The 22,047-nt window shown below is 51.8% G+C and overlaps 9 protein-coding genes across 9 annotated transcripts; 5 read left to right on the forward strand and 4 right to left on the reverse strand.

Moving 5' to 3' along the window:
- Positions 1-893: 893 nt before the first annotated feature.
- On the forward strand, positions 894-2,138 carry Z519_03024 (uncharacterized protein; the record flags this gene model as incomplete). Its single annotated transcript, XM_016760777.1, has 1 exon — positions 894-2,138. One exon carries the CDS (start codon positions 894-896, stop codon positions 2,136-2,138), a length of 1,245 nt encoding a protein of 414 aa, XP_016622627.1.
- A 136-nt stretch (positions 2,139-2,274) lies between these two features.
- Positions 2,275-3,195, reverse strand: Z519_03025 (uncharacterized protein; the record flags this gene model as incomplete). The annotated part of the gene is made up of 1 exon (XM_016760778.1): positions 2,275-3,195. One exon carries the CDS (start codon positions 3,193-3,195, stop codon positions 2,275-2,277), a length of 921 nt encoding a protein of 306 aa, XP_016622628.1.
- A 625-nt stretch (positions 3,196-3,820) lies between these two features.
- Z519_03026 (uncharacterized protein) lies at positions 3,821-6,460 on the forward strand (the record flags this gene model as incomplete). The annotated part of the gene is made up of 2 exons (XM_016760779.1): positions 3,821-4,450; positions 4,499-6,460. 2 exons carry the CDS (start codon positions 3,821-3,823, stop codon positions 6,458-6,460), a joined length of 2,592 nt encoding a protein of 863 aa, XP_016622629.1.
- An 893-nt stretch (positions 6,461-7,353) lies between these two features.
- Positions 7,354-8,841, reverse strand: Z519_03027 (uncharacterized protein; the record flags this gene model as incomplete). The annotated part of the gene is made up of 1 exon (XM_016760780.1): positions 7,354-8,841. One exon carries the CDS (start codon positions 8,839-8,841, stop codon positions 7,354-7,356), a length of 1,488 nt encoding a protein of 495 aa, XP_016622630.1.
- A 1,421-nt stretch (positions 8,842-10,262) lies between these two features.
- On the reverse strand, positions 10,263-11,421 carry Z519_03028 (uncharacterized protein; the record flags this gene model as incomplete). The annotated part of the gene is made up of 2 exons (XM_016760781.1): positions 10,263-11,181; positions 11,237-11,421. 2 exons carry the CDS (start codon positions 11,419-11,421, stop codon positions 10,263-10,265), a joined length of 1,104 nt encoding a protein of 367 aa, XP_016622631.1.
- Positions 11,422-12,510: 1,089 nt separating this feature from the next.
- Z519_03029 (uncharacterized protein) lies at positions 12,511-14,295 on the forward strand (the record flags this gene model as incomplete). Its single annotated transcript, XM_016760782.1, has 1 exon — positions 12,511-14,295. One exon carries the CDS (start codon positions 12,511-12,513, stop codon positions 14,293-14,295), a length of 1,785 nt encoding a protein of 594 aa, XP_016622632.1.
- An 845-nt stretch (positions 14,296-15,140) lies between these two features.
- Z519_03030 (uncharacterized protein) lies at positions 15,141-16,795 on the forward strand (the record flags this gene model as incomplete). The annotated part of the gene is made up of 3 exons (XM_016760783.1): positions 15,141-15,356; positions 15,409-16,487; positions 16,546-16,795. The coding sequence occupies 3 exons, from the start codon at positions 15,141-15,143 to the stop codon at positions 16,793-16,795; spliced, it is 1,545 nt and encodes a 514-aa protein (XP_016622633.1).
- A 1,013-nt stretch (positions 16,796-17,808) lies between these two features.
- On the reverse strand, positions 17,809-18,729 carry Z519_03031 (uncharacterized protein; the record flags this gene model as incomplete). The annotated part of the gene is made up of 2 exons (XM_016760784.1): positions 17,809-18,159; positions 18,298-18,729. 2 exons carry the CDS (start codon positions 18,727-18,729, stop codon positions 17,809-17,811), a joined length of 783 nt encoding a protein of 260 aa, XP_016622634.1.
- A 1,079-nt stretch (positions 18,730-19,808) lies between these two features.
- On the forward strand, positions 19,809-21,579 carry Z519_03032 (uncharacterized protein; the record flags this gene model as incomplete). Its single annotated transcript, XM_016760785.1, has 2 exons — positions 19,809-21,290; positions 21,346-21,579. The coding sequence occupies 2 exons, from the start codon at positions 19,809-19,811 to the stop codon at positions 21,577-21,579; spliced, it is 1,716 nt and encodes a 571-aa protein (XP_016622635.1).
- Positions 21,580-22,047: the final 468 nt, after the last annotated feature.

Genomic DNA, 22,047 nt, shown 5'->3' on the forward strand with positions numbered 1-22,047 from the left:
CTTCTACTCTCCAATTGCGCCATCGACCTCGAGTCTCCAGACCAGGTACCGAGTATTGTACGAGTCATCAATCCTTCCTCCCCCTCCCCAATGTTCTTGTGTATCTCGTAGAGTTCTACCGAGTACTGACTTTCTCTAGCGGTCTGTTCTTGAAACTGGCCAATCCTTCTTGTCTGCGCTCTCTCAATCTCTCAACACCACCGCAAAACCTTATCTCACTTGGACCGTTTCTTTTTCTTTCTCTCTGCAGGCTAGCAAATCGACTCTGGCCGAAACCCACTTCTTTTCTCGCCGATCATCAGCCAGGCTTCCTTTCCATTGACCTCCTTCGCTGATAGGCACAAAACGGGCACTGCAGCATTGGTACGCCTGTCCAAACTCCTGAGTCGGGAGGCCAAAAAAGCCCAAAGTCTGGCCCACCAACCTTCCGTATCCTGGTCTTCTTCCTCCACTCCGTTGCCGGCATTTCTCCTCCATTGTCGCAATGACAGCGATAAGTCGATCGGGAAAATACAATTGATATCCTCCTCTCTGTCACTTGTCCATTATTTCCCACCCAGACTGGAAGTCCACCTTGGTCGTGCACACCTCCACCCTTTCTACTGCCTCTTTCGCAAAGTCTATGGCGTCATGTCATTAACATACTCTGATCGCGATCCGGAGTGGCCGTCTGATTTACGCTTTATCGATCGCTGATCCACGACCCTGGTGATGGTGAGATTGGACACTCGCATTCCAGAACCATCATCAGAACAGATTATATCTTGAATCAACTATCGAACCGAACCAAAGAATTGTCCTCAATTCTATCGAGACTGGGTTGTGGCAGATTTGGCCCTCGGCATTTTCCTTTTGTTTTCCACGACACGAAAGGCTAAGCCCTGCACTTGAAAATGGCCTACACTCTGCAGGCCTCTCTTCCGACGCCACTCACGCCTTCTATGCCACTATATGGTCCGCTTTCTGAGCAAATCGAGGCCTTACCAATTACACCTCCGGAGATTCCGGCGAGCTTTGATGAGAAGACGTTCAAACCAGACAGCCGAACAATAAAGAAGGCTTTGCACGTGCTCGCCACCGAGCGACAGGCACTCTCCCATCTCGAGGAACTATACACCAATTCTGCGGAGGTCCAGGATTCCCTTCTTCGGACCATCCGACAAATCATTCTTTCAGAGACTAGGCATGGAAAGACCATCTTCACGGGCGTTGGCAAGTCTGGCCATATTGCAAAGAAACTTGTCGCCACTTTTGTATCGCTGGGAATCCATGCAATATTCCTTCACCCGGTTGAGGCTCTCCACGGGGACCTGGGAATCGTTCGGCCCAATGACACGGTTATCATGATTACATTTTCTGGAAGGACGCCCGAACTCTTAGCCCTCCTTCCACATATAGAATTCTGTGTCCCACTAATCGTCATGACGGCACACCTGACTCCAACCACTTGTCCTTTGTTGTCGCATGCGGTAAGACAGGGCTCGACGAATATACTTCTACCGACTACCATTCATGAGTCTGAGATCTCGTCGTTCGGGGTGTCAGCTCCAACGACCTCGACAACCATCACCCTGGCACTGGGCGACAGCCTGGCCCTTGCCGTCGCTGATGAACTTCATGCCGCTGCTGGCCTCCAGACACCGGCCATTTTTGCAGCAAATCACCCTGGTGGTGCAATTGGCGCTGCCTTGAAGACCTCCGCTCCTAACACGCCCAGAATGTCTGACCTGGCGACTGCAGTGTCGCAAGTCCCAATTGCGGTGGCACAACCAAGTCGTCCGCTCTTGTGCTTGGATGTGCTTGTAGCTGCCGTAAGGTCACCCCGCGGTTTCGTCCGGACCTCTCAGACTCATATGATAGGCCCAAGGAGAATTCAGAACCTACGAGATCCCTCTGCATCTATTTCAGCTGTGTCGGATGGGTGCGGCAGAGTGGAAGTCGAGAAGACAGACTGGATATCTGTTTTGAGCTCAACCACAGTCGAAGAGTGCAAAAGATGGATTCACCAGATGCGGGACGAGGGATCTGGTCGTGGCAAAGAATTCCTCAAGCGAGGCACTTTGCTCGGGATTGTCGAGCATAACGAGGTGACGGGTGTTGTCGAGATAGAGGATGTCATGGGCGAAGACTTTACTTAATTTTTGCACGCTTCCCAGCTTTTCATTTGAGGGAAATCATGACCGGATATTATAGAACTCTTGCACAAGGGTGGCCAGCAAGTGATTGATTTGAATGCCAATGTCGTATGCTCCTAGTCAGGCAACATTATGGGTTTCACGAATACCACTCATCTTCTTCCTCTTCATCTTCTTCACCCTCGTCGTCTGGTCTGTCCACGCGACTTTCAGCTGCATCCTGTCCAGCAGTGTCAGCAGCTATCGCATTCACACCCTTGCCCGTATCCCTTCCAGTCGTAACACCGCTTCTGAGCGCATCCCTCTTCTCTCGAAGTCTTCGAATCCGCTCTTCCATTTCCTCCATGAGATCGAATTCTTCTTCTATCCTTCTCTCTTCGTCCTCCTTTTCGTCTTCTGCCTCAGTCTCTAGCTTCCTCCGCCTGTCTTCGTCTTTTTGGGTTTTGAGCTGAGCGGTTGTGAGCGGTGCTGCAGTGATTGTCGCCGAGGAGTAGTTCGGTGTGGCCGCGGCTAATGGTGCAACCTCGCGCTCGAAGGCGGCCCATTCGTCTTCGTCTACTGTAGGTGGTTGGGACGAGCCATTCGATGGCGGTGGAGCATTGTCTGCTGCTGGCGCAGGTGGTGTCGGCTGCTCTACTTTCCATCCAGCACCCTCGCCTTGTGCAGGCAGCGCTCTTGTCTGTATACTGCCTGGTTCTCCTAGTTCTCCTCCCTCCACGACAGCAACACTCTCTGGCCGCGACTTGGGCTTCTTCCGCGCATCGAGGTCCGCTTCGTCACGCTCTTCCGATGCATCATCGTCAACATCTTCAATCTTCCTCTTAACTCCCTTGCCTGCATTAGTGACGACGTTTGCAGTGGCGTTCTCTTGTGCAGCAGCTTGGGCGGCGTTTCTCCTGTGATTTGCGCTCTTGAGGTGCCCTTCCCAGAGGGCCTCGGACTTGACGTTCAGGTTGCAGACCGTACAGATTAGCATACCGGATTTAGAGTAGGAGAGGTGAGGGTGAGAGATTCTACGAGCCTGCCGCTCTGCGGCGAGGAGGGCTCGGACGTCGGCCATAGTTGTACAGAGCACCCCCGGACTTCTATTCAGTCCCTCAATGAAAGATGCTGGAGGAGGTGAAGGAGACGACCTGCGTGCTTCGGGAGAAAAGGTTTCAAGGCCTCAGACTTGTCACCGAGGCGATCAAACCACGAGATTCAAGAACTGGTGGATCTTGGGGCACCTAGTTCGGTTACGTCAACCAGAGTTGTCGCCGCTTTTACATCGAATAGTGGCTAGTACCGCTACCTCGTACTTCACTGCGCCTCCGCTTCCCTTGGCAGTGGTGTTGGTGGTGTCGCAGCGCAGACTTCGAGGAGTTGCCACTTTCACGATCGGCCGCCCGCACGGCATCGCACTCCTCTCTCCTATCTCCATATTCTCCTCACAACTTCAACTTGGGATACTCGTTCACTTTGTTGTTCATCGCGCACTATCTGCCATAGGACTGTGGCGGGGTGACGTTGGCACAGTTCTCTAGTCTACTCGAATCTGAAGGCACTTCCACTGGTCTCGTGGACACTGTCTCTGCTACCCCAAACTTGTCGTAGATCGCGATATTAGACGTGGTTGATGACAAGCACCCACGTCCTGCGTGTCTCGTGTACATTGTAGCAGCTAGCGACACGTCGTTGTCGTCGCCATGGCTGGTAAGCATTGCCGTTATCTTAGCCGCACTCGCTGTGTGCCCCATCTGTTGCGCTTTACTGACGCAGTCACAGAAGAACCTCGACGGTCAGGTCGCGCAACCAAAGGCCAATACTCCAAAGATCGCGACATCGCTGAGGGCGTCCCTACGAAGAAAAAGGACAAAGGAAAGGCCACCAAGGCCAAGGCAGCAGAGCAAGATGAGAGTGAAGAAATCATCCGCTGTGTCTGCGGCACCTACGAAGAGGAGGAAGATGTCCCTCGGGCTATGATCTGCTGCGACAACTGCTCGGCGTGGCAGCATAACAGCTGCATGGGTCTCCCGGAAGACTATGAACCTCCACAGTACTTCTGCGAACAGTGTCGCCCCGAGGATCACCAGGAATTGGTAGCAGCCATCGCGCGTGGAGAGAAACCGTGGGAAGAAGCAGCCCGACAGAAAGAGGCTGCTGAGGCCGGGAAAGGGAAGAAGAAAGGAGGCCGAAAGGGACGGAAATCGGGTGCTGCTCGGACGAGCGAGGTCGTGTCTCGCACATCTCAAGATGTTGATGAGACTCCAGCGCACACTCCCGCGGCAGGACAGAAGCGCAAACTAGAAGAGTCGCCGTCTGTTCCAGAAGTAAAGGTACGATATATCTCGCAAGTCAACAAGGACCTGCTAACATGTCACTAGAACAAGAAAGCGCGAGGCACACCGGCTGCTGACACCAATGGCACCAAAGCAGTCAAGGTTGAGACTCCTTCCAGGCAGGCGTCCAGATCAGAACCTGTTTCGGCGGTTGCAGTGGACGTAAAGGAACTTACAAATAAATCGAGGAGTCAGGCTGCGTCCACGTTGATCAAGCTCATAGAACAGCAAATCAAAGAAGCCGTAAAGCAAGGCGACTACACTGTTCCCCCCGGCACGTCCGCCACAGAAGTTGCAAATCAGATTGGTCTCCGTACGGAACATGCCCTGTATCACGTCCAGGTCGGCGGGAACGGCGACCCCAACGAGTCCTACAAGAACCAACTGCGGGCGATAACCTTCAACGTTAAGAAGAACCGCGCATTAGGTGTGCGGTTACTGAATGGGGATCTTCTCCCTCACACCCTCGCGTCGATGGATGCGAAGGATATGGCAAGCGAGGAGCAGAAGAAAAAAGACGCAGCTGTCATGAAAGAGTTGGAGAAACAACATACCATCGTGGAAGAGCAGGGCCCGAGAATCAGACGAACACACAAGGGTGAGGAGTACGTGGACGAGTCAAGGCAGGTCGCGGCAGAGTCTGCGACTTCAAATGCTCCCGTACGTAAAGCTAGTGTCGCAGAACAAGACGGGGATGCAAAGAGCCCAGGTGTGAGAAGCCCATGCGAGGCCCCAGCCGCTCCCGGCAAAGGAATCAAACCGAGACCATCCGTCGATACCACCCGACGACAATCGTCGGCTAATTTCGATATTGACAAAGTCTGGTCAAACGTCCAAGGTTCGCCTGATGGCGACGGTCAGCGATTTGGCGAACTACCACAAACGACGTCGCCAACCGTCGCTGTCCGTGAACCCATTGCTCCAGGGACCAAGGCAGACGCAGATATTGACGAACTGCTTAAAGACGAAGAGGCCGAGTCACCCCCCTATTCACCCAAGGAATCTGCTGAAGCCGATGGTGTTGTTTGGCGAGGCATCGTCAACGGCAACAACCTAGGCCGGTTCCACGCCGTAGCAAGATATGCAGCTGGGGCCACTCCAGAGGCCGACACGCTGCGCATGACCTACGACCAGATCATCCCGCCTGAGATCGACCTAGGAGGTCGAATCCAGCCCAGTCGAGCGGAAGAATACCTTTGTGGCTTGGAGTACAGCAGTACGTCTGATCTGGTCATTGTGTGCATGCCACAACCCACAAACTCGCATGATCAGGAGCAATTTGACAGGTTCTTCCAATACTTCAAGAACAAAAATCGCTTTGGCGTAGGGATCCAACACACAAATCCAGCAATCAAAGACATCTACTTGATCCCACTGGACAAGGGTCAAGAAATGCCTACGTTCGTCAAAAAACTCGAGACGGATTTTCCAGATCCCGCCCAGGAGAAAATGCTGCTGGTCCCGATCGTCATCAAGAACAGTGAGTTATCGCATAACACCCAGGCGACCTTGATTGATGGGACATCTGCTACGGCTGCTAGTCCAGCGGTAGGAGGGGGGCCAATAGCTCAGACTCCCATCACACCTCACGAAGGGAGCTTCCCTTACAGTCAGTCTCCGATGCCGAATCAACATGGAGTGAATGGTACGCCTCAACCTCAACAGGGCCTTGGTGTGACACCAGCCTTTACCACACCAACTCCTTCATCCTCATTACCACAACCTCATCAACAGCCATCCCAACAAACACTGCAGCTCCCACCTCCCCCGAACCCTGCCATGGTCATCGCCCAGAAAGTTCTTGGTCCTCAATTAGCGTCTTCTCCTTCAGTCGTGCAGTTATGCGAGCAAGTACCCACGGCCGCGGAAGGCGAGTTTTTAGTGGTCAAGAAATGTCTCGAGCAGAACCCTGAAGCACAGAGCAGCTTAGGGGTGTTGACGGGGATGTTGCAGGATGTTATGGCACAAACACGTGGAGGTGACAGTGGTGGTACGGCGGATGCATAAGGACAGATGGCTAAGCGGCAAAAGGAAAAGGGTGACAGAAGGTCTGTATTGGACGAGCTGAAGAGTTTGGATAGGGTGTAGGAGACTAGAAGAAGAGAGACCATGGCTGTTTGACGTAAGGATAGCAGAGCGACGAGAGGATTGATACCCCATATGAAGCGAGCAGTGGGAAAGACGCGATGCAATTGTAAATGCACCAGGCGTCCAAGTGATGGAACGTCCTCACGGGCACAGCTAGTCTTGCTCGAGTCTCCGGAATCAATGTAGCCAGGGCTCAAGGCGTTGGTGAAGGAAGGCCCATTGCCAGGCATCCGACGTTTACCCAAGGACTTGACAGACACGTACAATATTACGGAGTACTAGGATTTCAAGGCGCCAGGGGGTCAGGCAGGTGTTGTTTTTTGATGAGTTATTCATCCACTTCCGTCGTAGCCCGTGTAGAATAGAATGAAAAATGCAGAATGGTAGTTTTGCACAATGCCCTACGTATTGTATGTAAACCGATCCTTGATCCTTGATTCTTGGTTTTTGATGAATAGTACTCCGATCTCCGCATACCTAGGGTTTTTGTCTCCCGCCGGAGCTGTGGCGCTTGCAGCATGTACTCGCCATTTAGAGTATATACTTGGGTGTGTAAGGGCGCAAGAGGGCAATAAGATGGAGTCGGGCTGAGCGATTACGGAGGTACTGCACGTAGAGACCGTCAGGGAACAAGACTGATTGAGATTGACTGAGATGGGCCCCTAAGGCCCGAGATCGAGACTGAGACTTGAGACCTGGCGCTGAGATCCAGGAGTGCCCTGTGTTCGGCTAAGAAAAGGCCAGTGGGCCTCCTGCCTGCCTTCCCACTTCTCTAAAATCACACAGACGGTACAGGCTGTATACTCCCTCGGTCAGAGCGTTTCCAAGAAGGTCCTCAAGAGCTCGTCCCTCCTGGTAGGTTCCAAGATGTGGAACCTGACATCCCTCAGGACAGCGTCCGGCAAAGCGTCCAGGGCAACTGAACTATCCTTGTCCCTACCCTTGTCAAATTTAGCCCGATCGACGCTCTTGATCAGGCTCACGAATTCCTTCCTCCTCCCCGCGTCGCCTAGTCTCAACTTGGCCACGAAGTCGCGGTAGAGCTTCTCGCGGTCCTTGTCCTGTAACTCCCGGTCCTGCATCTCGGGACTCTTTTTGAATTTGCGCCGGAATTCCGGCCAGTATAGTTTCGGCGTGGCGTGTTTTTGCAGAAACCGCAGGTACTCGACCTTTGCGTCCTTCTTGCTCTCTTTCGCGGACATTGAGGCCTTGAAGGCTTGCAATTCTGCGATTCGGTCCTTAGACCATGCCCCGAAAGCCTCTTTGCGTGACGAGGTGTTTGGTAACGCGACGTAACGGGGATCTTCTACTAGAGCGGTGTCTTCGATCAGTTTTTCGAATGTGGAGTAGGGTGAGATGCCGGAGTCGTCGAGGAGCGAGCGGAAAAGTGCGATATTGTCCTGCGCGGTTAGAGGGAGGCCTTCGTCTTCGTCTTCTTCTTCCGGGTTCTCTCCTTCTCCATCACCATGCATGTGATCTCGGTCCTCGTCATAGCCGTCATCACCCTCCATCTGTGCAAGTTGCCAAGCTATGTCGTCCTCATTGAATTCCACGGGTCCAGTGGGCGGAGGGATTTCACCTCCAGTCTCGTCGGAGAGACGAGGCCGTTTTGACGGCTCATTAATTCCTTCGGCCTCTTCATCTGTCACTTCGACTTCCTCGTACTCATCGCTGTCATACTCTTGTGGGCCAGTAGATGCTAGAGGCCTTTCCCTTGTGGGAGTCTCTGATCTCTCTGCATCGTCCCTCAGTTGTGATTTTTCACGTTCCTTAGCGGTCTCTTGCTGCTCTGTCTCTGCCTTTTTCTTGGCCTCCCATTCCAGCCTGTCCATCTCGATCACCGCCATCATGACATCCTGCGGAAACTTCCAAAAACTCTGCTTCGTCTCGGTATTATGCACAAACCTCCTGCCTAGTTTCGTCTTCACCAGCACCCACGGCGCGCAATTCGGGATAGGGGCTTTCGACTTGGGTCGGTCCCCTTGGTTGCCTCTCCGACGAGAGTGTTCTTGGTAACTTCTTCCCCCGGTGAAATGGCCCGGTTGCGCCATGACATTGTTTCTGTTGAATTCTTCCATAGCTTGCATCGAAGCGCGCATAACATGGTCGGGTTCGGTGGCGCCATAGTCAATGCGGAGTGGTTCATCAGAGGGACGACTGGGTCTGGTGTAGGTAGATTGCTTCGTCTCAGCATTGTAGTAGTATGTATGGCCGGTGGGCGCTTTGTGCTCTGTCCAACCTGGTGGTAGAGGGGAATCTGCAGGTGCCGGACGGTATGTAGATTTCAACGTGGCACTCATTTCGCGGAATGCAGCAGGAGTCTTCGCTCTAAATGGTGAAAAGAGGGAACAGAAGACAACCTCAGAGCAAGTTTGGTGCCAAGAGAAAGATCCACCAAGCGAAACAGCCTCGATGACAAGGCTGACATAAGTCACGTGATTAATAAAAGAGAGAATAATGCCTATTGCCACATGACATTGGCGCATTGAGGGGGTCAAACAATAATGCGACAAAGCACTATTATATTTATTACTATAGTGAGAAATCATATAGTCTATATAGTAGTGGGTTCCTTCGAGAGACTGTATCGTAGTTAACTTAGTTTATATAGCGATCGCATCTCCTGTGTTCCTCAAGTATCATATTTTTTGGGGGACGATCCCGGTAGCAGAGGAGTATCTCCTCTTTTCTTTCTCTTATATTGAGAGTCGTGTATAGTATCGACTGTATACTACAGGGGTATCTACTATTACTTATCGCTATACTCTACCTACTCTACTAAGAAATCCCTAATATATTGTAACGGAGCACTTCAGGGATCGACATGCTCGTGCAACAACGCACAGGGACCTGTCCGGCAGGTCGCTAATCGGAATGCCAATTCTGGTCAGCGCTGGCAAAACAACACCATCACCACCAACACCACCCACAGAGAGACAACGGCTAGGGCAGCGAGCGGCTAGCACGGCGGCGGCGTTGAGGAGTTGAAAAGGACACAGAGGATGCTCAGGAATAGGTAGACGGTATCAAACAACCGTGGAATACTCTCATCAAACTGTAAAGAACGGCACACGGCCAGCACTGTGAACTGTCAACCACGCCGGCAACGATTGCCTACTAGCATACCTTGTCCGTGACTGTCTGTTATGCTCTCTATCCTTGTTGTTGAATGCTCAGCTACTTCTCGCTGCCTTCCACCCTCCCAGCCACAGCCAGAATGCCAGTCCTTTTTGTCCTGACAGGTGACCAGCCAAATCGCCTCCCCGCTACTCCCCATGCCAGCCCAGCACAGCCACCTTGTCTTGTTACGATATTAGTGATGTGATTGTTATTCTACGCCACGGCTAAAAACTCTATCTCGAATACCGCCCTGTTGGATCGGCCTCTGTGCGTTCTCGGCACGTGTATACCAATCCCTGCCATCGCCCCGTACAATACGAGAGGATTGTACGTTCCGCTTAATAGAGACCCTATAGCTAAATATTTACTATTCTGTCCCCCTAATCTATCTATTCTCGCTTCTCCGTGTAGGAGTCGGCGTTATCGACGACCGAAAGGTGACTATCGACGACGAGGGCGATTCAATTTTATCCGTCATCTCTACATATAAACTAGTATTAATGTAGTCTCTTTGGTAAGGAATGAATTGTACTTAGTGGCTGTCAAGGCTGCTAAGCTTCTGAATATAGTCTTTGTCTTTTTGACTACAGTCCTGGCAACCTTATTTTGGTTTCAGATTCGCTTTTGCCCAATCGCGCAGCACAGCTTCCTGACAGTCACCTCCCAATTTATCTAGTACATCTTCCGGTTTCGCTGTTAACGGCGCGATATGCACCTCTCGTTTCCCGATGGCGATCTTGAATACGGTTGCGCCAGGTCCTGCCTGGAACTTCTTTGCCCAAGCAAGGATGGCGTCTCTCAGAAACTCATGTTCTCCTGCGAGGACGAGCATATTTGATACTTTCGTGTCCTTCCACCAATCAGCCGTGGCCAGCTCTGGAGCGATGTATTCATCGTCCTTGACGACGATGCCCTGACCGCGACCGGTGTAGGTCTCCATCCAAAGATTCGCGCACTTCGGGTTCACGATATCTCGATTCGCAAACGCCGTCATGGACTGAAACCTGGTCGCGTCACTTGACACCCACGGTGCAATCACGAACGCCCCATGCAAAGGCTCCTCGACATGCAGAGGTTTGACCACGTTTTGGTTCGGATGGGGATGTCTTGATACGTGGCTGAGCACTGCGAGGACTAGATTGCCACCAGCCGAGTCACCGCCAAGTAACACATTTGAAGGCCGACGTCCAGGCATAGACAAGACATACCGCAACGCCTCGACACACTCTGCAATCTGTAGAGGGTACAGACCCTCAGGAGCCAAGGTGTAACAAGGACAAAACGCCGCGTGGTTGCCATCAGACCAAGTATTCATCCGAAGTAGTAAATCCAAATGTGGACGACCACCATCGATCACGAAGCCACCACCGTGGAAGTAAATGGTGACATATCTGGCCGACTCTTTGCTGCCAATCCAGAAGCCTGTGATGTTGGTGTTCGGAATGGGTACAATGTCAACTGGTACATTGTGTGCTTTGCTCCACGCGTGATATGTTTTGGAGAATGTAGGAAGAATCAATCTACCAAGAATAAACAGTTGCTTTGGACTGGCTTGGGGAGTTTTTCGAGGCTTACTGTAACTGAGACACAGTCAGGGTGTTGAACAAGGTACGCAATGCGGTGTTCCAAACATGTTCGAGGACGGTGGGTGCTCCATTTGATCCTCGAAAAGGGCTCGTGATAAACGCGAAAAGAGTCTTTACGATTACTTGAATGAGCCCGGGCACGATGAGGAACTTTTCCAGCGAGGTTGCAGACATCGTTATACGAATGAGGTGCTATAGCACAGCTCCGTCGACGCGTGGATTTAGAGGCTTTTGTACAATCCCCGGCTGTGACGCCCGCCAAAATTGGGCGAGTAAGTATTCGATACTGAGCCGTATCGACGCATGGTTTTGGACCATCGAGTGTAAGACTGATTAGTGTTCTTGCTTGTTGACCGACTTGCACGCGAAAATTAAACCATTGAGGCCTAGAGTGACATTCGGGCCCGAACGATAGGCAAGTCTGGTCAAGGCCAAATCATTGTAAACCAGAACTCGACCCAGTTTCGTGCCATGCACAACATCTTCACAAAGGGGGTTGGAAGACCTGGAGTGTCGCAAAAGCCAGGCCACGCAGTGGTTGCATCTGGGATAGTTCAAACCGATGGCGAGGACGTAGATTCACGGATTGCAATGAAGGCTCAAAGAAGGCTTAGACCACTTCAAGACGTGTGAGTGTTTGCGTGTCTTTTAGTTCTAGAACTGTTGACTAAATACCTCGAGTCAGCGATACAGAAATAACGCATCCATGCATAGGTGGGGGCGGCAACTAGGCGAGCACGGCAACCAGGCGGGGGCGGGGGCGGCAACTAGCCGCTTCAGTGCACTACTTGTACTTGTAGGAATTGTCCCCTGGAGACCAAAATGCTCGCCTCCCAAAGGACCCGTGCGTGTCCGTGCCCACTCGGCACACGATCTAGTTCCTAGCTAGCGTAGATGGGCATATTGCGGAGCATGCAGGCTGTCAGCTATGCGAGTCAACAAAGTGGGAGCGTCTGGACCCCATGGGGACTGGTGGGTCTGTTTCTGAAAAGTTACGGGGAAGGGGCACGTTAATTGGCGTGGAGGAAGCCTGGAGAAGGCTACTCAAATGCTTGAACTTTGGCTAGCCACTATCCGACAGCTGGTGTAAAATCTCGACACTGCGTGCACAAGACATGGTGACCCATAAGATGTCTCCAAAGACACATTGTATTTGTGCTTCATTTATCATGCTCGAGTGGAGTTTAAAACTCTTCAGTCACACCACGATATACCTTTTGAGAGCGTACGCTCACAACGATACCCTACAGCTCAGCTCACACCATGAGTGCAGACGTTACCAGGGACAGCATCGAAATCCAACCAGGGGTTGAAAAGAACGAAATTATCAAACTCGAGGAAGTTGAATACCGTCATGTCGACGAGGCAGACGCAGAGCCACAGCCCAAATTCAAATGGACCTTCACAGTATATGCCAACTTGGCTGCTCTCTATTTCACCTACACGGCCGGGGCATGGGCACAAATTGTTCCAGCATTCTCAGTCATAGACCTCCAAAGACTTTGGCCTGACCAAGCAGGTCTTGCGACTTGGGTCGTCACGTCAGCCTCGGTGGCCGCTTGTGTGCTTACTCTCTTCGTCGGAAACTTCTCCGATCTTCTCGGTCGACGATACTTCATGATTGCTGCGAATAGCATAGGCATTGCAGGCTGCCTCGTTGCTTCCAGAGCTACGAGCACGGCAATGGCTATCGGAGGCAATGCAATCAGTGGTGTGGCTTTGGGGCTCAGTTATTTGGCCGTCCCCATGCTTGCCGAAATGGTACCCAAAGTCAATCGTGGACCCATAATTGCTATTGCCGGCGCCATGAGCGGCATAATCTCCAGCGCTGGTGGCGTGGGGAGTGCAGCTATGCAGAAAGAAAATGTTGGCGGAATTCATGAAGGTTGGAGACCTGCCTTATACATGAACGCTGGGCTTTGGTTTCTCAGTCTGGTGTTGGTCTTTTTCTTCTACCATCCAGGCGAGCGACCTAATCCGGAAGGCTACACAACCCTGCAGAAAATCAAACACATCGATTGGCCCGGTTTAGTCCTCGGTGCATCTGGTCTTGTCATGACGCTTCTGGGTCTCGCAATGGGTGGCAACACCGCCCCTTGGAATTCTGCTAAAGTTCTGGTCCTTCTCATTGTTGGCCTCTTCCTTCTGGCCGCTTTTGCGGTGTGGGAATGGAAATTCGTCCCCGAGAGCTTGGGCCTGTTCCGTCGAGAGCTCTTCCAGCACCGCAACTATGCGCTGGCACTTACTATGCACTTCATTGAGGGCGCCTCAATGTTCACTGCCAATACCTTTTTCCTTCAGCTGCTCATCAATGAAGGCTTTGTGCAAACTATTTGGACAGCAACTCTGTACCAATTGCCCTTCTCTGCCGGCGCCATGACCGCGGCTTGTGCGGGAGGGTACTATCTGTACAAGACAAGGGAAGCAAAATGGCTCACTATTTTTTCAATGTCCGTCATGGTCGCCGCTCAAGCACTGCTGTCGGTAATTCAGCCAGGCATGAATCAAGCGGCTTTCTTTGTCCCAGAAGTAGCGATTGCCATGGGAGTAGGAGCTTTGGGCACTTGTGTCGTCTTGATTGTGACCTTGGCTGCACCCAACAGATACATCGGCCACGCGGTCGCCTTGGCCACCTCGATCCGATCACTTGGTGGGGCAGTTGGTCTCGTCATGTTTGCACAAGTGCTTCAGTCCAAGGTTAAAGAACGTCTTGTCCCAATGTTCACGAAGGCCGTGTTGGAGGCGCAATTGCCGCCTACCAGTGTCGTGCCCCTACTAAAAGCGATGCTGACTGGAGAAGAATCAGTCATTTTGCAGGTTCCGGGCGTTACGTTGGCGACTATCAGTGCGGCAACCCGAGCCATCCATCAGGCATATGCGGACAGCTTCCGCTATGTATGGTGGGCGAACCTTCCATTCGGAGTCGTCTCAATCGTGCTTGCATGCTTTCTCAAATCAACGAGGAAGCAAATGACGATAGAGGTCGTCAGTGCCGTGAAAGAACGAGGCCCAAATGAGAGCACCAAGGATGGTGCGAACATGGAGTGAGCGGACAAAATCCTCAGTTTATCAGCAAAGCACTGGAGGACGTTGCCTCCTGTCCATGCTTGAGACGATGGAGGGCTGTATGGAGATCTCAATGCCGGGGCTTTAGATTGCCACATTTTCAGGACAGTCATGCGAAGCTCGTATCCTTAGCATCGACACAAACCGGGTGTGCCTGGCCAACCCACGTTCTCGAACGGAAGATATACAAGACTACTTTTACCGAGACAGACCGTGGTGATCAAGAGCCTCGAACTCGACATACCAAAAGGCTGTATCTTTCATTGAGATGCTTAGTTCAGTTTCCCTAATCGCAGTAATTCGTATCAATACTTCATTTGTTCCCACCACCGCCAATGCTAATCAGTAGTCGTTTCGGCGCCGTGGTGAACTTTCAAGGGGCTCAAGTGTGTGGCGTCGACATTCACGAGTTTGACGGCCCGTCCTGGGCCTCGGCATACCCAGTATGGGCGTTTGGGCCAAGGGAGCCTCGACACTTCCCGTGTGCCAAGCACATATGCAATTATGCAGGCGAGATTGTGAGAATGTCTGTGGTTGGATGGTGACCCCGCCCACGGCTATGGTCGGCCAAGCTGCGCCTTACTTCATTGTCAGTTAAGTTTTGTACTCCCCATCGATACCACCACAGCTGATACGCGCCCGCAACGCCAATTTCTGGGGTTTCCTCGACCACCTCACCCCTTCGCTGCCGCCGCCACCGCTGCCAGCGGACGACAATCTGCTCCTGTAACAAGTCCAGATCTGCGCGCGACTCCTGCCAATGTTCCTGGAGAGGCAGAAACTGCACAGCCAGAAGACAACAAGACACCCAACATTTAGTTCTCGCCATGCCCAAGACGGCGGGCAATGAATCAGGGACAAGCATCCCGGACAACAGAAGAGATAAGAAACGAGCGACGGACCGTGTCGCACAACAAGCCCATCGTAAGCGTCAAAAATTACAACTAGAGGAGTTGCGGGCGGAAGTCGAGTTTCTAAAGACAACACACACCTCAAAACAGGTCCAAATCCTTTTGCAAGAAAATGAAGCACTGCGCCGCGAGGTTTGTTGAGAATCGAATCCCTCTCCGTCCACACCATTACTTACAGTGCCAGCTCGAATCACTTCGCTCCTTCGCCTCCAGTGTAGAGTCGCTTGTTCTGGCCCGCAACAGCTGCGACAACAGCCGAGAAGGCTCAATTCGATGGGTTCGAGCCTCTCCCTCGTCGCTCAGTCCGACGAAGAGTACCATCATTCCAGCAAAACCCGATTCATGCGCTACCAATGACACCCATCACGATGATATCCGAAACGAGCAAGCCATCGATGATGAGTTCTGCGTCTCAGTGGACCTGGTCGGTGATTCGCCCAGCTCCAACTCAGCCAAAGTTACCACACAGGTGGCTTCGCGTTCCGCTGGATCTACACAGGATTTACACAACCTCGGTTTTGCTTCAGCCCCATATATGAATCCTTACAGCATGCGAGCCTCAGCCACGGAAGACGTACGTGGCTTCGGACCATCCACTTGGGATCTACCCGCAGATATCCTGTTCGGAGACTATTCTTCTCAATTGCAAAATTATCCGGCCGGAAATCCGAGCGGAAGTGTCCCAAGTGGCGTACAATCTCAGGAATGTGTTCCTTTCGCCAATGACAATGAATCATCGGAACTTGCGGTTGCGACCCAGCCTGGTATCTATGAAACTGATCGGTTCGTGCCCGAAACGGCCTTGCCATACTCGTTTGACAATATCCACGAGGAAGTCCACATGCTGGGCAGAGCACCAATCGCATCCGACGCTGGTGTGTCGCATTCAAACTGCAAGCAAGACAAAAGGGCTCAAACGATTCAATCCTGCTCACCAAACCCTCCATTGCCACAAGATGCGCCACTGTACAACATGTTGATGGGGGTAAAAGAGGATCTTTTCAACGCCAGCTCTGTACCTCGAAACGCTGTTTCAGAGCATTTGTCAAATCTCCTGGCAACTGGCTTGAAACGGATCATGAGGACTTGGCTTCGATGTCGACGTGATGTAACATCCGCCGGCGTCTTCTACATGATGCACCTTGCACTCCAGTGGCACGTGCTGCAAACGGCGGAGGCACTCCAGAAGCTCCCTGTTTGGTACCGCCCAACGGCGATGCAGAAGGGCGTCCCACACCCTATCATCATAGATTTCATAGCATGGTATGTATTGGTGGCCGCAGCCAGCTGTAACGCTTCGAGCTCACTTATCACTATCCAGGCCACGGCTCCGTGACGAATTCATTGCGTTTTGGCAAATGCACCCGCAGCGATTGCATGAGGTAGCTTTCGCTATTGGAACCTGTTTGGAACTTGACTTTCAGCCTCCAAACGTGGCAGATAATAGGAAACGGGAAACGTTCGGCGAAGCTGTTCGCAATATGAGGAGGTGGAGGCTGAAAGCCCTGTTTTTCGAAACGTATCCTCAGTGGGAAAAGGCATATTTGGAGTCACTTGCCGCTTACTGTTGAGGAGGCCTACCGGCCGTCCTCTCTCCAGATATGAGCTTGCGATCAGTGTAATTTTCGTCCGGAGAGGGTCGACGGCGTTGGTCGAAGCAGGAAAGAATCCCAAACTGCATCCATGGAGGTGCCGCAACTAGGGTAGGAAAGTTCCATAGGGCGAACGCTACCAGTAATGACAAGAGATTACCAACCGCCTTTACCAGCCATCTCTCTACTCTACCGGCCACCTCTTGGACTTTAGAGGAATGCTCCTGAGTGTACTCGGTAGGCAAAAGGGTATATGGAGGAGAAGGAACTCGCACAAGTGCGAGAGAAGTAAGACAAGCAATACGCAGGAATCTAGGCAATAGATGCACTTACATGGAGTCCTACGTTCCACAACAATCGGTCGCTTGCCGACCCTGCAGCCATGATAGCGCTCTCCTAGTCGACAAATTCAAATTGGGGAATCAGGCAAAATGCCTGAGAGAAGTCGCCGGTTCCTTTTTGGTATTGCTCGTCCTAGATCCCGGCGTGCTTAGTTCTGCTAATGTGTGAATACTCCGAGGCAGAATGGCAGGAGGACAACAATGCGCCCGTTGTGCTTCCCAAATAGGTTGAGTGTAATCAAGTGCGCAATGGCATTCAATTGCCTTTTCATCCGAACCTTGTTGAACTAGCGACTTGCCGTGAATTGCATGTCTACTCCTGTCTATCTGCGCTCCTCCTGAGGGCGTTTCTAGCCGTTCAAATACAGATCCCTCGGTGAACTGAAAAGTTCTCCTGAATCTAGCCACCTGTTGGAGATCTTACCACCGAGACAGTGGGAAGACTAATCTCTCACCATTCGCGTTCCAGAACGCCTCGATCGCAAGTTGGCCCTTCTGACGAACCCACTTTCGTGGACTTCGGCTCTCTACGGTCGATTTTTAATCCATTTGAGCTAGTTCGATAGCGCCGTGTCCAGGTCCAGTACGGGCTGGCTTTCTCGAGCGGTCTTGTTGCTGGTCATGACTATAGATTCTAGTACCATCACAAATCTAGGAGCTGTTTGCTTCCCCTGCCGCATCGACAATAGCCTTTGCAACAGCTTCCGGCATGCTCAGGGTCGGTAAATGTCCTGTTTGAAGCTCAACCTCATTTATCCGAATTCCCTGTCTCCGTAAACGATCCACCATTGTCCGTTGCGCATGTGGTGGAATGATTTCGTCCTTTGCAGCACATATATAGGTCACCGGGACAGTCTTCCATGCAGGAAAAGTGACTCGTCCCGCAAATGTTACGGCAGCCTGTGGCCGCAACGTGTCGAAATACTTCGATGCTTCGTCCGCCGGGAGGTCAGAGAAGATTTTGGTCGGCGAACCAGCTGCAGCTGGAGCGATCCAGCCACCCTGTCAACATAAGAATATGGTTCTAAGAGTATGAGGGGAGGATTCATCACTTGCCTGTCCGGTGAGGTATAGTGCCGTCGTTGTCAAGCCTGACAAGAACGCGTTGGAGACATAGCCAACAGCTAGGTTGGATCTGACTAAATTGCCCAGAATCGTCGGCAGCCTTTCCGCCATCGTGAAGCTGTGCATACTCATTCCCTTACTCGGGATCACGCTGGCAATGTAGACCAATGCGACCACTCCTCCTTCTAGACCTTGTGCCGCCCTGCTTGTCTTGTCCTGACCTTTGACTGCTTCAGTCCCAGGGAATCCGCCATATGAATGCATCACCACCACGACATCTTTGCCGCGACCGGTCGCCGCCTCGATTGTTCTGGCTACCTGCTGTGCATCGTCATGCATAGTGTGCAGCTTAGATGAACCTGTCTTCTCGACAGGCACAGAAGGGTTACGCAAAGCGTGGACCTCCCCTCCAGTTGCTTGCAATATGTCCACCACCCTTCCATAGCATTCGGGCCCCGAAAACCCCCCGGGAACGAGAACGAAGGCAACATTTTGTAAAGAGGTCATTCTTACGACCGCTCACTGTTCGATGCTGGCGTGGGAGCTTGCTAGGTCGAATATATTGTTGGATTATCGATAGGACCCTTAACTGCTGCTCGGGGTTGTGAATCGTTCCAACCATACGACTCGTTGATCTGTGAGCTGGACACCGTGGCTGACGAATGGCTTGTCGGGCATGTGAACGCGTCACTAGTACGCCGTATTTTGCGGGCTCTATCTATAGAGCAGAGAAGGGTCACCAAAATTTCTTCGTTGAAACATGCGGTTCACTTGCAAACTGCTCAGCTTTCTTCCCAAGGAACCTTGGCAGAGAAAACTAGCATGAGCGTAAGTACCAAGTACATAGCACACGATAATAATGTCCGCGGAGGTTGTGGTTCCCTTCCTTGCACGAGACCCACGGGAGCATGGTGGCACGGCCTCGTCAGCTTTTGGTACTTCATTGCCAGCCACTGTGCACGGACCGGAGAGCGTACCATGGCGTGCTTTGACATACGAGGACAGTTAGATGATCTTTCGAAACTTTGTCAAATGGCCCTCTGATCACACGGGCAGTTTGCCGACACTCAACTGACTCGCCATGCTTACGGCGCTGGAGAGGTTAATAAGAAGATGGCCTGGAATCTTGGTCTAGCTCGGCGAGGACTCGGGGCCGAAACTGATGCTTAGTTTGGGAACATGTGACGAACGGGACTTGGAGCCCCATAAATCTGGAGAGGGAGAATCTCCACCATTTTCGTATTTTTCGTATTTTCGTATTTTTCGTATACTTATGGCCTTTCGGAATAGTGCACTCCACTATGGGCAGCCCCACAGGTCTAGAAATGTGCCTTTCGTGCTTGTGTTGACTGCAATAGCATTGTGCACCGGAGAAGAATGCACCGGAAAACGGTACATTACAGGAAAAGGATGCAATGGAAAATAATGCACTCTAGAATATTGCATTAGAGAAACATTGCGTCGGCAGTCTAGAAATACAAGGCTCTATTCTAGCGAACAAGGTGAAAATACATAAAGTTCGCAAGAACGCGCTGAATACATCGCAACATCTCCCATCGTTTCAACAACTATTCATCGCTTCCAATATGCCTCTCCTGACTGCACCCAAATACACAGCCGAGCAGGTCCCAGACCATCCCCACGGGGCTCCTGAACCAGTAAAGATCATTCACATTGGTGCGGGTGCCTCTGGCTTGTTGTTCGCTCACAAAGCCCGGAAGTTTTTGAAGAACTACGAACTCATCTGCTACGAGAAAAACAGCGTCATCGGAGGCACGTGGTATGAGAATCGATATCCCGGCTGCGCGTGCGATGTGCCGGCACACAACTATACCTATCCTTTCGAACCCAACACAGAATGGAGTGGGTTCTACAGCTATGCCAGCGAGATCCAAGACTATTTCGTCCGCTTCGCCAAGAAGTACGATGTTGAAAGTTACGTAGTGTTCAACACCGAAGTCAAGCAGGTCACTTGGAGCGAGGAGCAAGGCAAATGGCTTGTCAATCTGCAGAAAGCCGATGGCACTTTGTTCACCGACAGCTGCAACGTTCTGGTGAACGGTGCTGGCGTCGTCAACAGGTGGAAATGGCCCGATATCGACGGCCTACACGACTTCAAGGGGACGCTGTCTCACTCCGCCGACTGGGATCCAAACATAGATTGGAAGGGCAAAAGAGTCGCTCTGATTGGCACCGGATCAAGCTCGATCCAAATCTTGCCCGAAGTCCAACCCGGCGCTGAGCATGTGACCGTGTTTATTCGGAACCAATACTACGTTGCACCGACGGGGATCACTCTCTCCAACAAGGAGGCGGATCCTGAAGCCATGGAGCCCGGTGGTCCTTCAGCGCACCGTTACACCGAGAAGGAAAAGGAGAAATTTCGAGATGATCCCGAGTATCTCCTCCAGTACAGACGCAAGATTGAACGCCACATGGCCGCTGGTTTTCGCTTGTTCTTTCGCGGCAGTGAACAAAACCTACAGGCCAAAGCAGGCATGAAGATGTATATGGAGCATCTTCTCGGCGACAACGAGGAGTTGAAACGAAGGATCATTCCGCAGTGGAGCCCTGGCTGTCGTAGGATCACACCCGGAGAGGGATACCTACAAGCCCTCTTACAGAAGAACGTTTCGCCGGTGTACAGCCCCATTGTCAAAGTCATTCCGGAGGGAATTGTGACTGCCGACGGAGCGACGCACAACGTGGATATTTTGATCTGCGCTACTGGATTCGAAGTCCAGTTCCTCCCATGGTTCAACGTTGTTGGCCTGGGGGGACGGGTCATGCAAGACTATGAACCCAATGTCTATGGCTCGATATCCGTCCCACATTTCCCGAACTACTTCATCGTCAACGGTCCGCGCGGTAACTGGGGTCAAGGATGCTCGCTTCCTACTCATGAGGTTCAAGTGGAGTATATCATTCAGATGGTGAAGAAGATCCAAGAAGACGGCATCAAGTTCGTCCAACCCCGAGAGGATTTGACCTTCCAGCTCAATGAATACATGGATGCGTGGCACAGGAAACACTCCGTCTGGGCCGAGGACTGCAAGAGCTGGTACAAGGTATGTTTCACTACAGGGATTGCTCGAGAGACGATCACACTAACGACCACGCCAGGATAACAAGCGGGATGGAAGAGTGTATATTTGGTCTGGCAGTATGCAGAGTCTGATGAAATTCCTGAAGCGTCCGAGGCTCGAACACTATGATGTCGTGTACAAAGATCCCGGGAATGTGTTCCAGTTCATGGGAAACGGCTGGACTGTCAATGAGTGGGAGAACATGGAGACGGGTAACATTCCTGTCGATTACATCAGAAATGATGAGGATGCCCCTTACAACATCGAATAGTTGCCAGAATCAGCCGAAGAAATTAATTTGAGATATGGTCTCATCTTGCCCGCGATCATTGCGCAGTAGATTATTGTGAAGCCACAGTGCCATTCAGCCAGAGATCCTCATTAATGAAGCTCAGAAGGAGGCAATGTTCCTGGGGAGAAACAGGTATAGGCGAAACTTCACATTAATCCTATCAGCAGAAGAAGATGACAATACCTCACAGCGGTGGAGGTCTGCTAATTAGTCCCACGTCTGCGGTGGCGGAAATGTTTATGTTGGTTGAGGAGAACATAACACTCGAGACCGCCTACCAGTCTGGTCAACCCCCTGAAAGCGCCGCAGCGCAATCTGAGAACACATCCACGACAGGGTTTACAGTTATTCACGTAGATGCCCCGATGAGCGTTGACTTGACAGAGGACTGAAGATTGAAGAAGTCTACCCCAAGTGGTAATGACATTCGCCCATCTATCAATTATT

Source organism: Cladophialophora bantiana (genome assembly GCF_000835475.1).
Source record: "Cladophialophora bantiana CBS 173.52 unplaced genomic scaffold supercont1.4, whole genome shotgun sequence".
Classification (NCBI taxonomy): Eukaryota; Fungi; Ascomycota; class Eurotiomycetes; order Chaetothyriales; family Herpotrichiellaceae; genus Cladophialophora; species Cladophialophora bantiana.